This window comes from Strigops habroptila, chromosome 2 (genome assembly GCF_004027225.2).
Source record: "Strigops habroptila isolate Jane chromosome 2, bStrHab1.2.pri, whole genome shotgun sequence".
In the NCBI taxonomy this organism is placed as follows: Eukaryota; Metazoa; Chordata; class Aves; order Psittaciformes; family Psittacidae; genus Strigops; species Strigops habroptila.
Window position 1 is genome coordinate 20,837,128 of NC_044278.2, and position 18,152 is coordinate 20,855,279.

Consider the following 18,152-nt stretch of genomic DNA (forward strand, 5'->3'; position numbering starts at 1 on the left):
AGAGGGTCTGGGCTTTTTGGTTCAAAACAAGATCATGCTGAGGGTAAGAAAGAAGGCAGCAGCCTCAACGACTCAAACTGGGCCTCAGATGAGTTATCAAGAAGTGTCACGCCTTCTCTCTGCCTTGACCTCCCCTCCACAAAATTACCTTGTTCAGCGCAACATGAACACATGCCAAAAGCCAAGCCCTGTTTATCACACAGGTTACCTTCAGGATCAGGTGAAACTAAAAGAGCTTTGGGAGCTGCTTGGTTCACACTTGTTAACTTCTCTGTGGCACTTATAAACCTCACACTTGGCAGAACAAGGGGCAGTTGGACCTCGGATCTTACCCAGAAGTGGAAGCACAAGAGCTGAACTATTTCACAACTCTGTTTAAATAAGTTTCTAGTTTAGTTTGCCTGTCTGGCCCACAAGTATAATAATTATACAACCTATGTTCAAAATTAGACTGCAAGTGACCTAATAATACCATGATTTATTTTTTTATAAAAGAGAAATCACCAACTTTTCGTGTTCAAAATCCATCTATTACCGCTATCTTTAATCTTTATTTCTCTTCAGATAGGCCTAGGCAAACAGATTACTTAATTCTCTGTACAAGTATATATACAGCATCAGGAAACATTGTGAGACAGTGCTGGCTAACATCCTCTGATATGCAAAACCACCACCAAATAAGATGAAGTTTTCCTACACTCCAGATTCTTTCCAACCTGTTCCCACAGCTGGTGGATAAAAAGTCTCAGAAAGTTAAAATGGAGAAGCGCTTGAATCATAATAACCATTATCTGACAGATCTGTCTAGAAATCATTTTGTACCAGAAGGAACTGAAATTTCCAACTGACAGCTAAAAATAGCTGCTGCTTTGATGAAAACTTGCAGAAAAACCCCACCAAAAAACAACCTCATCCAAACCCTCCAATTTTTTATTTCTTTCCACTGGAGATGATTAAAAGCATCTTACCCAGGATTATGCAGCTCAGTATGGGCCCTTAATAAAAGACTTCATTGCAAAATTGCTGTATGACTGAGTGAAACAATGGCTTCTTTATTAATATTTTAAAGACTCCTGAGGGAAATGCTGTACAGCTGGAATGCCCTCAGTGAAAGGTTCATTGCCATGCTATGCACTTCTGCTGTGTAATGTTTTACAAGCTGCGCTGCCCTGTGAATGAGGAGAGTTAGTTCTCAGCTGGTAGAGGCAGCTTGCATAATACCAGACAAGTTAATCGGTAACAAGCAATGCAGGAGACCTTTGTTCCGAGTGTGACATACACAAATTCCACACTAAGCACATTGACGCTTCTGAGAGTTACTCATTGACATGCTCTATTAAATTGCTTGGACTATACCTTAATGCACCAAAAAGATTAGTTTAACAGAGCTGCATCCTTCTGATGTCTTCCACCCTAAACTGCTGCGCTATAACCTCAACACGCGTCTCAGCTCACTGCTGGTAAGAAAGCATTTCCGGGGTGGGTGATAGGAAGCTCCTTGCAGCATGCCCACGTGTCGAGACAATGGCAGTGGGCAGGCAAGGAAGCAGCAAACAGAAAAATGCAAGTTGGCAGCCAGCGGAGAGCTTCTGTAACAGGACTCCTCCTTATGGAAACGGTTATGGGAAGCATTTGTCGTGTGCCCTCGCTGCAAGGCGAGTGCTCCCCTCTCCGCTCTGAACAGCTTGCTAAACCACCACCCTCTCCCCAGCCTTCCCAAATAAAGGCAAAAGAGGCATAAGGCATGCTTCTCCTGGCACTATTTGGAATGCCAGACCAAGGACAGCTGGCTTCTAGCAGGTGGAAGAAAGGGTGGGAGCAGCCCAGCCCTTAACGCTCATCAAAACATTTAATTAATACCAAGTTTGAGCAAAAGGATACTGGTTTTCATTGTCCAGCACTTGTCCAGACAAAATACATCATCTGAACTGGCCCATCCTGTCACACCTTATTGTATGACAGCACCTCCCACCTCCCCAAGGCTGGATCCAGCCAGCTGAACTTCCAGTGTCAGAACTGGTGCAAGTCTCCCTCTGTCAGACTGCCACAGCTGATGTGTACAGCTACATGTTACTTGTTTGCTTAAATGGCTTAGAAGCAGTAAGCCAGTCTCACCACTGGTGCAAGGCTGAGCAAGAGGAAGAAGAGGTTCCAGCAGCACATAGCATGGTCTGCCAGTCTCCAGCCTTCCTCTTAAACAACAGCGCACAGTTGAAATTCAAAGGAGTGATAGGGAAAAAAACATCCATCATGACAGCTCTCAGAAGAGAAAACCCTCTCTTTGATAACAGCAAAATCATTCCCCTTCAATAGGTTATTTTCAGGTCTATGGATGCTACAAATAGCTCTGAGACAAGGGAGAAGGCCAGCAAACGATACTCGAGGAGGACCTCACTACTGCCTGGCTGGAAAGCTGCCCGTGACACTGAAAACTGACACATCTCTCTCCACAGTCCCAATGCCCAAGGCAGAGTCTGACGGCACCCTGCAGCCATGCAGAGGCACACCTGGCACACACGCAGCGCCCTGAGGAGTCAGTGGAAAGAGCACCCATGGGGATGCAAGGCTCAGAAGACAGCTGGCACATCCTGCACTCCCCCTGTGAAAACCGGCTTTAAGAGCCCACACCTCCCTGCATTTTCACACACAGCCTACCAGACATGCAAAAGCACGTGTAAGGACACTCCTGCAGCATTTCACAGAATCATAGAATAGCAAGGGTTTGAAAGGACCTTAAGATCATCTAGTTCCAACTCCCTTGCCACATTACTGTCAACTAGAAGAATTAGTCACCTAATAACTGCATTTTCCTTGGCACGAGGGAGAAGGTTATCTCACCCAGAACTCAAATTTTACCCATCCCACAGCAAATCTTTTTCATGCGTGTCTTGCTGAGAGCAGCATCCTCTCCCTCAGTGTGTAAGTACATACACATATACATGTATGTTATTAAGCATTTTTTAATTATGCAAAGAAACCCCATGAGACTGATTGGTTGCCCAAACACCAAGGCATAGGAACATACAGCTAGCATGGGCGCCCCAGCCACAGCAGGCTGCACCTCAACAGACAGACCTGTCAGGCTACCCCAGATGTGCGCAGTGTGTCATTCCAGCATGTTTTACTACAGTACAAATGCCCTTATGAACTGCCCAGTGTGAGCCACAATTTACAGGCAGAGCATGCCAAACCTCAGTTATACTGGTTTTGTTATAACTGCAGGGCTAGGCTACCAGCTTTTTAATGGTTGCAAATTACGTGGATTCCTGCATAATCTGAAAGGTACTCAGCCACTTGAGAGCCAGGGAACTGAGGTGTGTGTACAGCACCACCTCCTGTGGAAAGTTTTACTCACTGTACTTTCAGTGACGCGAATAAGGCCCTCACTGATTGGTTTGTAATTTGCCTTCACTGCTTTAAGGAGGCACATAAACCGTGAAGTCTGGTACCCACAGCACCTTGCATCAAGTACTCTATTCAAACTAGTCCAGAAATGACTAATTTCAAGGAAACTTGTTTTGTCTAAAGAATGATGAATCATAAGATCCAATGGATTGCAAGCTTCTATTTCAACAAGATAATTATCAGAAATGTTTCTCAGGTCAAAGACAGCGAGTTGAGAAATAGAATCATCTTTCACCACACGTACATGAAAGACACAAATGCAAAACATCTCTGGTCTGCTAAAGAGAGCACTTACTTGGCATATATAAAACATGCAGGTTCCAGTTTTTGCTCTACCTGACTCAGAAGGAATGTAAATGCAGGTGAGTAGTGTAATTGTTTGTTTGCTCCAAATAGTACCTGCTTTATATAAAATAGAAAAAAAACCCTGATGAGAGGTAGAGCAGTACCTGCTTTGGATGTGGGAAACAAATGCAAACCTGAGCTCTGAATGAATGTCCTACACAATATCAGTTGATCAGAAAAACTAAGAAACTATTGGCTTAGCTTTCCTTCATGAAACCCCATCATCTCATAAATAGTCCATCACTATCAGACTCCCTTCTTTACTTCCTCCTTTCTTTCCTATCCTCATTAAAATGAGAAACTGATGACAAGGCTGAGAAAACGGACTGTCCTGAGCTATTCATGTCTATCTATTGTCACTTGTGAAAATACATTTTGTACTGATATGAGGACACACAAGTCTATGAAGTGAATAAATAAGTGCCTGACCCAGTAAGTCAAAGAGCTCATCCAAGAGACTTCAGGGCAATATTCACCCTCTTCCTGTATCATGAAACTAGGAATAAAAGCAGCAGTTAAAGCTTTACAACTGAAAATACACTGATTTTTCCATTGCCGTTTAGGCTCAGCTGCATCTCCCTTCCTCTGTTGAGCCAGAGTGAGTTATTCATTAAGTATGGTGTCCTCTAGTCACTGCCTAAAATTTAAGTAGTTTGTAGAACAGGGACGGCAGTTAAGGGTCAAGCTGGTGGGAGCAAATGCTGGTGTTTGCTTTTGGAGACTGTTTGTTTGTTTGTTTGAGGGTTCTTTAAGATTAAAAGTGAACTTTCCTTTTTCCAGGTCCATGGAAAAGAGATCTAACAAACAAATACTGAAAAACTGCTGTACTACATTAATTAAACATAGTGTTCTAAAGCTAGGTGCACAAACTGACCCCTATTTAGTTAATTAGTCCTTGGTGTCCCTGAGACAGCATTGTGCTCTGTCCTTTCCCCGAGTACTCCTTGGTCATGATTTTGGGGAGAAAGGTCACTACCTTGCCGTTCCTAGTGACTGTCAACTGAGCATGAACCATCAAAGTCACCTACGGTTTGGTTATTAACTTCAGCAAGCATTTGATCTAGCCCTCAATTATCTGTCTCACCTCCTCTAAGAAGTCTCCACTTGCAGACAGACAGCAGTTGCCATTGCAAACACTTTTCAAATTTCAGTTTGATTTTAAACTGGGGGTCATGAAAACTGCAGACAAGGGTGGAGAAATCTTAAAATAAGCAGTATCTGACACTTAGGATACCTAACTGAGTCCTCGGGAAAGCACTGGTGTGTTCTCTTCTACACAGGAGCACTCGTTTATTGTGCTTCCAATAACACTGTGCATTTAAGGCCCATGATAGGATAGTAGATGAACCAGATATCTCCTCATCTCTGTTTGATTCTGGAAGTTCAAAAGTCACAAAGCCAACTAACACACAGACCAACCTATTCAGCTTTTTATCCACAAAATGGCAACAGCAGCAGTCCCTCCATCTTGCCTCCAAGGTCCTTTGGGCACTGCTGACTCTGAGATGCGCACACAGAACATGTGGCCACAGCAGAGTCAGGACTGTGGCAGAGACCTCTAATAAGCTGCTTTAGCATCAACAGCTTAAGTGTTCCACATGCCAGCCAACAGACACAGCTAAGGCTTTGTTTGTACAAACCCACTGGGCACAATTCAAGCTCAGAGATATTGGGACTTCCACTCGGCAGCACTTAGACCTGTAGGGAAGAGGCTGCACTGGAAATGGGATGGATTTCCATCTCTGGAAAAGGATGATTCAGCTATCAAACATGGTCAAGGCTGTACATAAGCTCTGAATCAAAGGCAGTAAACAACTTTATTCATGGCATATCAGACCGGCTCTGCCTGCTTTTGGGCTGTAACGGTTCCCTGAGGCCCACCTCTCTGGTTCACCAAGAGTTTCAGAAAGCTTACATCACAGCATCCTCTCTCCAAGAAAGCTTACTATGTTTCAGAAGAGTAATTGAGCTATTTCCTATTCCGGAAAAAAAACAAACCCAAAACCAAACCACCACTACCACCACCACGACCACTAAACAACCCAAACCCAACCAAGCAAGCAAAAACCAAATCAAACTAAAAAAATCCCCACAGAATACCAAAACCAACCAACCTATCCCCCCAAAACCCCGCCAATGTATATGTAGTGGGAACTGGGAGGGGAAGTGTTAGAAATTTTGTAATAATTTGTAATAATGATTCTGCAGTTTGCTTTCTAAAATTTGTTGTATTTATTATTTTATTTTGTAGAAGGTAAATATAAATCAGAACATATTCATACAGAATTTCAGAGCCAAACACTTTAATGCCAAAATTTGCAAAGTGGCTTAACCAAGCTCAGATAAAATCAGCACCAGAGTTAGAAATGAAACTCTAGAGTTCCTAGCTCTTGTGCCTGAATTCAGATGGCCAGACTTGCCTTTCATCAGCAAAACACGATGATTTTGCATATAGGCTGGTTTTTGGAGCTATACTGGGTAGTAACTGCAGCAGATTATTAACACTGTACAAAAAACAATGCCACCTGAAGACCACAGAGAGACTGCTAGGGATGAATCAATTTTATTTCGTGCTTTAAAAAGGATCCTTCACATTTGTAGTATAAATCTACTAAGGCAGATATCTCTCTGAAATTTACTCCAGACTCCTCCTCTACTAATCAGTTGTCCTACAACGATACTGTAAAGCTTTTATAGCAACTGCAGCACTACCATCTCAGCAAGATCTCCTACCAGAACATGCACATAATGAACACACACTAACTCCATATGGAAAGAAGCAAGTTCCACTGAGCTAACACAGGCAAGGTCATTCTCCTCAATGACAAGTGCCTTACCTATCCGAATTCACTTCCTCTAAGGCTGAGAACAATTGCTCTGTTGAAGTCGGTATATTAAAATATTGTTATCCATTGAAGAATGAAAACATTCACTATCATTTACTGAACAGCATACTTCTTAAAAATGTTTGCCTGCCTTAATTTCCTTCTATGGTTATCTTGGATGTCACACAGTCACTCTGCTCTAGCCCAGCACATACAGCACTGTTACTGGGGCTGAGGGAGGGGGAAGGTCTGGTTTCTGCTTGCCAGCAAATGAGACCTCTGTGACTGGGTTTGAGTTCTCTTACAGAAAAGCTTAGTGAGGAAAAAGTCCTTCCCAAGAGTGATCTCTGTGTATGCATCATCATTTCTTTTCCATCAGTTGTGACAAGTCCCTGCACTAAGGCAAATCCAGAGGTTATTTTTTATTTTGCTTACCTAAGTTTTCAGGCAACTACATTTCTTACAGAACACAGATCTAAAGATACTCCAAGAATTAAAGTGCCAGCAGCAATTATAATGCTTATCTGCCAAACAATCAGAATGAAACATTCACTGCTTTATTTACTCATTAAAAAACATCGGTCAATGTCCTTTACAACTTCTGTAGTGTTATAAAAGAAATGACAGATGAAGGGCCACATTCTGTGTACACTTACGTATTTTACACACACACACCACCATCCACCAAAAAAATACAATCAATAAATGACTGTTAAAATGACCAGTCTGCAATGGGAACTCCAAAATGTATAGCCAGAGTAATACCAGATCAAGAACCTAGCTTATGATTCAGCTGCGAGATTCAAAGGACAAACACATGTAACTGGAGACCTTAAGAAAAAACTCCAGTCTCAATTTTTGTTTTGGAGAAGCGATTCAACTGCTTTGTTCCACCCACCTCAGTTATAGTAGCTGTAAACTCAATTTAAACAACAAAATCAATTTAAAACCCCAGCAATATGGAGTTATACCTGCTTTGCGTCAGCATAAAGGAGACAGATTGTGGACACGTGCAAGAAAGAATTCTGCTGAAGTACTAAAATGCTTTTATTTTTAGCTTGTAGGCTATGCCTTTTTTTTCTGCTGCCACTGAAAAGCCATCACAGAGGGAGTTTAGGCATGTGGTGACAAATACTTATTTGCTTGTTTGAATCTAGTCCCTTCGGGCAGAAACTAGAAGTTTTCACCTATCTTCTAATGGCAGCTTGGAAGTGGTTTAAAAAGCTGTAACTTTGTTGATACTGGCTGCCATTCTCAGTGTCGGATTTCAGTAATCTATTCTTTAAACCAGATGCAATTTCCTGGGAAATGGCACTTTAACCCACAGATTGGATTTTATTTCATGAAGGGAGATGGCAATGCAGTTAGCTCTTCCTCTCCCCTCAAAGAAAACACCATTTTGGCAGTGTAAAAATATCCAAGCTGGGAAAATTCTTACTGCTCCATCATTGTGCTATCATCAGTCTGACAACAAAACACTTACAGATACATGTAGACAGTAAAGCAGAAGCTATGCATGTGCTGGAAAAACATCTGCATTGATGCAGAGATCCATCCAAGATACATTTACACACCACTTCAACACCCTTGTACAGACCTTAGTCTTGAGGCATGGAATTAAATGAGTGAGCTCATTTTGGTTTTCATAGTGAGTATTTCTGTCTTTATAAACTCCCTTAATTTAACATTTTCCCATTTTAGTAGACTTTAAAGAAAGCATACAAAACCAAAATCACATAATAATTAGTAAGTTAATATAAACCACAGGAAATATCAACTGATGTGCATAATTATGACTGTCTACAAATAAACCTGGACCCTATCTGGAGAATTTGAATCCCTGGTGTCTGTAACATTCCAAGCCCCACACAAGCTCATTGTAGAGACAATCCAGATCATAGTGGTCATCCAAGAAACGGCTAAGAAGTTATCCTTGCAGAAGCCTTGTTAGGTGCTGATATCCAGTCTCAAGGACACATTTGGCCAAAGAGAAGACTCTTGACTTTCATTTCATTAAATACTTCTTTGTACTATATTTACTCAAGGAAACTGCATGAGTGATTTTTTTACAGTATCAGAATTAATTGAGTTAAATGCCCTTAATAAACTCTTTGCTTTTGCTTCTAGGCTGGTCTCCAGTATAGCTACTCCACATATAAAACACTTCCACAGCTTAAAACAGTGTCAAGTATAGCTTTTCACTTTAAAACTTCCAATGACATAAAAGCGCATGTTTGTCTAGCAAGTCTTACCTCCAAAAGTCCATCTTCAGGTAGGTCTGTGCAGTGGACAGCATTCTGAACCTTGTTCTTCCCAAAGAGAGCACGCAGAGTTCCAGGTCGGAGATGACGAGCTATTTCCTATTGAACACAAGAAAACCAAAGACCATTTTGAATCACACTGTTCCTTTATATCGTGAATGCAATGGAATCTTATAAAGTAAAACATTATTGTGCTACTAGTACTACACTATAAAAGAAAATGAAGGGAGAAATTCCAGCTTGCATTACACACACACACAACTATTGAAAAACCATGACCAAGACTGTGAAAACTAACTGCTTGAAACTGACTAATCAAGCCACCTCAGTTGGCATGCAGGACCCTTCATGTTACAGATACACCTTCCTGGTACTTGTGTTAATACAATTAGCTCATGTTAACACCTCTGCAGCTCTGAAGAACAGAATGTCTGCCCTTAAGGAGCAGACACAAGTGCACCACCTTGCAGACTGTCTCCCCAACACTGAACTATTTGCTTCAGAACCTGACATTTGTGAAGCCCAGCTACTGAATAGCCTCTTGGTCTTCTCCTCTGCAGTGATTCTCTGAGACCGTGACTAGTGCCAACATCTGATCCCTCCCGAGGATCAGTCCAGACTCTCTCTACATCTTTCTCTGTTCTTTGAAGTTGACATTTCAATACTCTTCTTCATCAACAATGCCAAATACGTCCTTGGCCTCTCTGTGTTTCTCTTACTACAGCAGATACCACTCATAACATTCTTCTCCTACCTCTTTCTGATGGTATATTTCCTATTTTATACTGCAGAGGACTGCCTTCATTGGCTCTCCCATCCACCATGATCTTTCTTTCAAGGCAAAATGCAGTCCTGCTGTACTTCTCTGCACTATTACCATGCAGTGTTGTCTTTTAACCCTTTTCCTGTGCCAACTGTGCTATACCTTGTGGGCCTCTCTTCCCAGCACCCTGAAGCTCTTCTCCAGGCCTACCTCATGCACAGTGTGCTTCCTTTTAAAATTCAGTGGTAATCACATTAACCCAATTTTCCCCCCTTAAAACCATTTGGACATTCTTCCATGAGTCCCTCCTGAGCACTGCCGTGAGGGGACAAGCTCATGACAAGCTCATGCTATGGCTACTGAACAAAAAAATCAAGAAGCATTCTTCCTTGCCAACACAACCTACATCGGCCCCTTTCTGAAGAGGCACTGGGTACATTAGGGTGTAATCACTTTGGAAGTGGCCAGTGCAGTTTCACTGTGCCGCTCCCAGGTGTTTGTTTCAGTGTCACAGCTGGAGGTTACTGTCCCCACAGCTGAGTCACCAGAGTGGATCATCCAAGCATTTCTTAACTTTCAGTGTCAAATGGGTTCAAAGTGACTTCAGTATTGGCTCTTGGCTCAGCTGGAAAGCTTTACACGGTACAGGTGAGAACCACTTGCATGGTGCCCACTCTCTTCTGGGATGGCAGTTTTAAGCTAGTCCCAAAAGCATTATCTGACAACACCCTTTGCCCACTTTCCAGCTTCACCCACTTGTCATGTCTCATTACTAAGCTAAGACAATTGGATTTTAAGGGCAAGATCTTCTTTTAGCTCAGCAAATCCTAGATATTTTCCTGAAATAACAATTAACAGTTATGGTGACTTGTTACCTAGTAACCTAGATCTGTTACCTGTGGTGATCTGCTACTCACTAGGAAGACAAACTGCTTTAATGCTTGGAGTGTGTCTAAACCAAAACATGCTATGAGAAGTTTCAGTTCCCCATTGTTACTGTGTGTATGTCACAGGTTATACAGGATCTTTGGATATGGATGTCAAGGATATTTGAATAAGATGCACTCAACATCAAACAGGACAGTTCAAGAGTTTCACTTTAAAAAATAAAAATCCCCAAGGAGAAAAAACCCCTCCTCTACATGGTCCTCATAAAGGCTTGTGATAAGAAAGTCTGCTGAGAAACAAAAGTCACGTGCCAGTCAACTATAGCTATGTGACACTTTAATCAAGCCTTCCTTGAAACAACTCTTGATTCCTGTAACAACTAGCTGTCAGGAAGCTGGTGATAGCACTAGGCTTCCAATTACTTTAAGGAAAGTTTGGGCATATTAGAAAAAATTATTGTGGCTATGAAACCTTCGAGAACACTTTAGCAAGAAACAGCTCAGATCTAAAAAGCTAAACCTTGGTATTTCAGACTCTGTTTATTTCCCATCCACCACACTCTTTTGCTCAAACTGTTCCATTCTCCAACAAGGCCAAAAATTCTGCTTCTTATGAAACTTTCCCAAAAGCAGCTATGGCCTCCTGACCTATAATTTTTCCTAAGCTCTCATTTCTGCTTCACAACTTCTTAACAGAAGACCTCATGTTTTTTCTCTCAGACTCACTCTCTCCCACTAACATTGGCAAAAGCTCCTACTGTTGCAGTTCTTTCAATTTTTCAACACAGGTTGCTACACAATCTCTTGCCCTCCTGAAACTCATCAGCCATGTTGCACAAAAAGGGACTCATTCTGTTCTGCCTGGGATTCCATTAGATCAGAAGTACACAAAGGTAGGTCCTCAAGCACTTCACATTGTTAGCACCTGTTTAGTAAGAATGTAAATAAGCCTTTCTTGCCAACAGTTAACAAACAGGACAAGACGTAAAGCAGTCTCTGCTTATATTTACATAGCCAAGCAAGGGCAATAATCGCCAATTCCAAAGTTTTACTATTCCATTGCTTTCTCACTACGCTAATGAGGAATCCTCAGGGAACAAGGCCTCTGTAAATGATGGAGATATAAAGAGTTGTATGGATCATACACAGGTGTTCTTGTGTACGTATAGGGTCTCATCTGCAACAACAAGGAGACGCAAAACCTCTTTTTCCTAAGCTTTCCACTAAGTTTAGTTTCTGGAGTATGCGCTTCGTGTATCATTTTTCAAAAACTTTTTGAAAGGAGTTGAGAGTGGGATGATGGAGGAGTTAAGAGCAGCTACAGCTCTACCATATGCATGAGAGGAGGGTAACGTGCGCACTGGAACTTCATGTGCATGTATAAATGGAAGTGCCACAAACTTGCACCTCACATAAAGAATACACTGTCTGCAGCAAAACAAACCAGTGTTGCTGTACCAAAAGGCTTCATCCACTTTGGTCTTATTCAGCAGGCTATTTGATCACACCCTACAGGCTGGGCTTTGATCTTTACCTAGCCCTTTGAAGATCCTTGCCCTACACAAGTTACAGATATATTTCATGTTTCTATCACTCTCTAGAACTGTGCCCAGTGCAACACTGCCTGTATGAAGTACTTAGCACATTCTAAAATCTTTCTATTTCTATATGAGCGAAGGGAAACAAATGTCACCAATGCCAGTAATATGTCAAAAAGAGACTGAAATATCATAAACATACTCACAAGCAAAGCTCATTAACTGCTTTTCCTTCAAACAGCTGTTTTTTCATGGGCTGGATTGGAAGTTATACAGTAACATGTATTCCAGCCAAAATTGCAGATTTGGAGAATATTTCAAGAAACAGTATCTGCCCTGAATATTTAATTACGTACCTAAAAACGCCAAAAGGCCTCACTGCCTTTAAACATTTCTGCATGCTTTGTTGTTTAAATGGCATTCAAGGAAAGGTCAAAGAGGTGACCACTGACTGTGCAGCAACCATTCCCTCCCTCATCACTGGGAAACAGCAAGAACTTTGAATGCACCAAAAACACACAAAGGAACTTATACAGCCTAAAATTCTGTTCTACTTGAACATGAACTAGAACAAGGAAACCTTGAAAATTCATTACTGGTCCTCTTGAGTGAAGCAGAATAAGAGAGTTTGTGATCAAACTGTCTGCTACCCACGGTGTGCTCCCAAGTCAGGTTCACTCTTTTACGTTTGCTTTCAGGCCAGCATCATTCATGGGCTGCAACAAACTCTGCACAGCCCTCTCAAAGCCCCCAGTAAAACACCTTGTTTTCCTTCTCTATTCAAGCCCTAACTGTGTGTCTGCTCCTTGCTCATATTAATATTCTTCATTCATCACTCTTTCTGAAGGCTCTATGTTGACTTGGTCTCCCCACCTCTCCTTTCCCCAACCTGCACTCAAAAAGCTTTTGTTCTGCAGTTCTCCATGCTCCACTGCTGTCATGAAAGAGATGATTCCTTCTTTCTCTTGAGGGTGCCAACTGATCCAGAAGGCAGTAGCAAGCCTCAGCCAAACAAGCAAGTGCCTTTCTGCTTTTAAAGACCAGCTACACTCTTGTCAAGAGAACAGAACACACATTAACTGTGAACAAACAGAATAATGTAAATTCCACCACTCACTGTGGAATTTGTCTATCTGAACTCTAGCCATCAGAAAGCTGACTGCCTCGACCAAGTCAAAGTGAGGCACCTGAGCTTCCTCTGTAGCAAGTGGAGGCTGATAAGTCCTTTAAGCTAAAAAAACCCTAACAAATCCATTCTCCTGCAGTACAACAACTACGTAAGGTAGGTAGGATGAGTGCCTCTCTCTTCTCTTCCTATCACCACAGCTCTTCAGTTGGCTTTTACTTTCAGGGGATTTTAGCACCACTCATATCACACACTGCTGGTTGCAGCAGGGAGATGTACAAAATACTCATTCCTACATAAGGCATCAGCAAGAGGCAAAACGATAAAAGCAGCACATTCTCTGTCATGCAGAATACAATACTAGATAAACATCTCCTGTAATGCTAATTCAAGCTTTATTGTTACTGTGGGAACAACCTCAGTTGATCAGTCTGATATATCCTTCACAGAAGTTCCCATTCAAAGACAAAGGCTTAACTGTCAAAATGAAATCTGTGGTCACAGATGATCTTGTGCATGATACCACAAGGGCTGACTTGCCTCACCTTGACTGACATGTTTTCTTTGCAGTTCATACTCCTTCCAAACTCTAGCCAAGCAATTTTGATGTGTGTCCTTCCCTACCAGTTACTTCAGCTCTGACTTGGTTATGTTCCCCAGTTTCATGCAATGAGCCACCCTGCACTCAGCATCAGCTGCTGCATAGCACAACAATTTTCTACTCCTGCATCAATTCAAGGTCCAATCAATCATCTCTAAATGCAGTGTTAAGCCTTTTGTCTATACTACACAGAGAAAAATCTACATAAGATGCTGCTGTTACCACTGTAAACTCTTGGTCAATGTTAAAGAGAATGCAATAGGTTTCCTTCAGCTTACATTTCACAAACCAATGCAGAAGTCCATTGTTGACAGAGTGACACATTTTCTCTTTTCTTTGCATTCCACGTGAGCTGCAGCAATGTCCTGTACAAATATGGAGTCAGTATCAACAGCCTTACGCACGCTTCCAAGGGAGTCAGTGCTATTAGAAAGTCTTTCGTACTTCCCACATATCCAAAAAAATAATCAAACTAAAACAACCTCCTCCAAACATACACATACACTAAACACCCCTCACCTTTTTATCACAAAACAAACTGACACACACGTTCTCAACAATCTGGAAAGATAGCATTTAAAGTCTTTATAATATTTAGCTTAATCTTCTGTCCCCTGAGCACTGTGCATTTGACCCAGACATTCAGGTTGTCTTCTCCTGACTGATGGCGAAATATTTATGCCTCCAATCATTTAATGGCCATCCTGACAAGTTTCTCATATCTTTAACTGAGTCAAGTCTGTGCGCGTATAGTTACGTACTTGAAACAGTGTGGCTGTAAAGGTTTGTTCAGCAAATTAACTTAACCTGATCCAGGCAATAGCAGCCAAATTTTCAATTGTAAGGCTGTCAACAGTGCAGCCAAGGATCACCTCTTTCTAATCAAACAGTTCTGTGACACTTGCAGCAAAGAATCAAACCACAGTTTATTTTGTTACAAAAGCCTACCCTGGTCTGAGTTGAAAAAGAAAAAAGAAAAAAAAAAAAAGAAAAAAACATCCATCTGCTTTTCTGTTTCTTGTAAAGCCAGCCTACCTCTGAACTACTGCTCTGAAGGCCTGTGGCTCTTGGAAGTTTTGGTAAGGGACCTAAAATTATCTTCCATACTCCAGTGCTGGCAGTTTTCGGGAAGCTCGCAGGTTTGTGGAAGTTGTTACACTGTCTCCTTCTCACGCTCTGTCCCCTAAGGCACTTCGGTTCTCTCTGCTTCACTCCCACACTTTCCCTACCACTCCTCCTCTCTGGCAGCTCAAAGGTGCTGCACCAACTCTCTGCAGATTCTCTGCTGTGGGCAGCAAACGTGGCACATTTGCCAGCCTGAGATAGCAATTTCACTGGTCTTGGCGCTTCTGGTTTACGCTTACGCAGTTCTAATGATAACTGCCCTGCTCAGAAACTTATTTACCGTCGTATTTGTGTGCCGATCTGCCGTTGCCAATGGGCTGAATTTAGATAAGAGCAAGCAGCCAAGCTTCTGAGTGAAGTGTAAACTAGATTGGCTGGTGAAGCCTTGAGGACAACTTACATACCAAATGTGAGTTGGTTGCAAAATAGGAATGAATATAAAATATCTAGCTATCTTGTTGTATTATCTGGGTGCAATAAGGGATATTTACATTACTTGACAATTTGGAAAATGGAAGCATTTAACAACTGAAAAGCAACTAATCCCGTAAGACAACAGAAAGCACGGTGTAACTGTAAATTTGATTATTAGCTGCTTTACTTTAAGCTTTAAAGGTGAAATACTGGTCCTACTGATGCTTTTCCAGCACCTTCAAGGCATTCAGAATTTCATCCATTTACTAATTCACCTGTAAAACAAGGATAAAAAAATGCTAGGCTGCAAGGGATATTTTGGGATTTCATTAATTCATGTTAGCAAAATATCTGGAGAACCTCCAGTGAAAGTCACTATGAAGTTGCAAGACATTATTTTTAGTCTGCAGATATCTTGGCTGAGTTTTCCCTGGTAAGAACAATTACAAATTATCTTTTCCTCTGAAATTTTTGAGATGAAATTTTACATTTGCTTAAGCAGTCCAGATATCTGAGGTATGCACTTTGTAAAGTAGAAAAAACTGCTTTAAAATTCTACAGAGATGTGTCCCTAGCTGACCAACTTGGGACCATCCACTTCAACAGAAGACACAGCTGGACTGAAAAACAAAACTCACAAGTCTGCTGCAAACCCCAGAGATCCTTCCCACTTGGGGCTCAGCATGGGAGAGAGCTTTCCCTTCCACTCTGTGCCCTCAAGCCTCTCCAATCTAACAGCAAGCTTGTCCTTGAAGGCAGCAGTGCTGCCATCTCTTCCCACACAGTTGTGAACAGCCCTGCTCTGATGGAAGGAATCACTCATGATTTGTGTTACAACTGTTTCTTAAAAGCCTCTGCTGTGTTCAGGACTAGCTGTACTAGTCAGTGTTCCTATACATACTAATAGATGGTTCCTGGTCTGTAAAACTTAAATGAAGAGACACAAAGAACAGAAAATAGGAACAGAATGGACCCTATTTTTTTGGAGTGAGAAACCAAGACAGGGAGACAGTAATTTCCCAGGGCTAAAAAGAAATACAGGTCACAAAGATCACAAGTGCAACATCTAACTATTAACTCAGATCTCTCAAATCCCAGACCAGTTCCTTCACTATTCTCTCTCCCTGATTTAATGCTGCTTTAATTCCTGTGTAGCAAGCATGCTGATGACAAGCCACAGTCTGCAAAATTTGGGCCATGCCAGGTCACCTATGGGAACGTGAGAGCTGCCATGGGAACGTGAAGAACAACTGCTGCTCACCCATCTTCCACCACAATTTTGTTCTAGTCCTTTGATCTGGGAAGTCAAGGGATGCAGACAAAGGAAAAACTCCTTAGTAGGAGTCCCATGTGCATATTGGATACAGTCTATCATACTGTAAGCGAAAGAAGCTGCTAAAAATTCTGCTCAGGTGGCCCTGCAGTAGAACAGAGAATGTCAGCCTAAACCAAACAGACCAGCAAGCATCACCCCAAGTTATTCATCAGGTTGCCAGCATTTGAATTAACCGTTTTATATCCAGTTCTTAAAATGCCTTTGTTAATAGTGTCCACAGACAATGAGACCAGTGGTACTGAATGAAAACTATTACTGCAGCTGTTCTCATGGCTGTCAGCAATTGCAGAGAGCAGGATTTAAAATAAGAACAACTACAACAGCAACAACAATACCAGCCATCATCATCAGAAATGCAAAACCAGACTACTGACTTCTTTCTGTTACAGAAGGGAAGGCTTAGGCCACAGTATCTGTTTTCACCCACTTTGAAGCCTTTAATAAGTAGCTCAAGCAGAAAATAACTGCAGATATGCTCTGACCACAGCGCGTATTTCTTGCATTACTACAATGGCCTTCAAAGCACCTAGGTAATTTCAGTCCACACACCCCCTGTTGCAATGTACAGTATGAGGATACCACCTATGCCACCTAGAAAGCCAACTGATCCCTCTTAGGGGAAACCCACTCAAGAAACTGATAGATCTCTTTCCAGCAGTGATCAGATCCACTCAGATCAATCTCTTTCATGTACCAATTTAACATCAAGAGTACATAACATACACTTTGATCTGCAGCTCCTTTTCTGTTCGGTTATTATTAGCTCTGCCATCAAGTTATTAACGAAGCACAGCCTGAATGAGCAGTCCTCTGAGATAAGAAAAAAAAAGTAATGCACAATCAGGAATGACTATTCATAAGCTGTTGACTGAAAGACATGAAACTTTTTGGGACGGCTACAGTCAACTTCAGGATACTCAAAGTCACATCATCATCATGGTTATATGGAAAAGTAAGCGCTCTGCTGTCCTTTTTCTACATGTTTATAACTTCCTCTATTGCACATTTTCAACAAGCACCTTTGTGTGCTGACTCCTGCTAACTGCCTTCTACAGTGCTCTAGAAAAAGCCCTTGCAGCCTGTCCTACCAAATTCTACCTTGATTTATTCTTTTCTTAATATTTTTTACTGCGATATCAATCATATTATTTCAAAACTTGAAGTACACGTAATAGTACTACATAGCTACTATGTTCCAACCAGAAGTTAGGAAGAATTCAAGTAAAGGACAAGGCTATCTATAGTCAACAAAAACTGGAATCAGGCATGTAAGCAAATGCTCTTAATCTCTTCAAATCAAAGATTCTGCAAACACACAAGGTCACTGTGGCCAGGATGCTAAGTAACTGGAGAAGGAGAAAACAGTTTCTTAGTGCAGCAACAGTACCATTTTCTTTCCCAGACACTGACCTCAGCACTTCCCATATCTTCTGGAAACACTGCTCCCTTTTTCCAAGGAAGCCCTGAGGCTATAGAGAAATTGTTTTTTGCCTCAATGCTTCTTTTCAGGGATTAACTTTTATAGA

At 41.6% G+C, this 18,152-nt stretch overlaps 1 protein-coding gene across 4 annotated transcripts in view; it reads right to left on the reverse strand.

The window, feature by feature from the left end:
• The window catches only part of NME7 (NME/NM23 family member 7), a 94,206-nt gene that overhangs the window by 9,900 nt on the left and 66,154 nt on the right, over positions 1–18,152 (reverse strand). For all 4 annotated transcript variants that reach the window (XM_030476330.1, XM_030476328.1, XM_030476329.1 and 1 more), the window contains exon 11: positions 8,828–8,935. In XM_030476330.1, the coding sequence (XP_030332190.1) occupies positions 8,828–8,935 (108 nt within the window). The remainder of the gene's footprint in view (positions 1–8,827; positions 8,936–18,152) is intronic.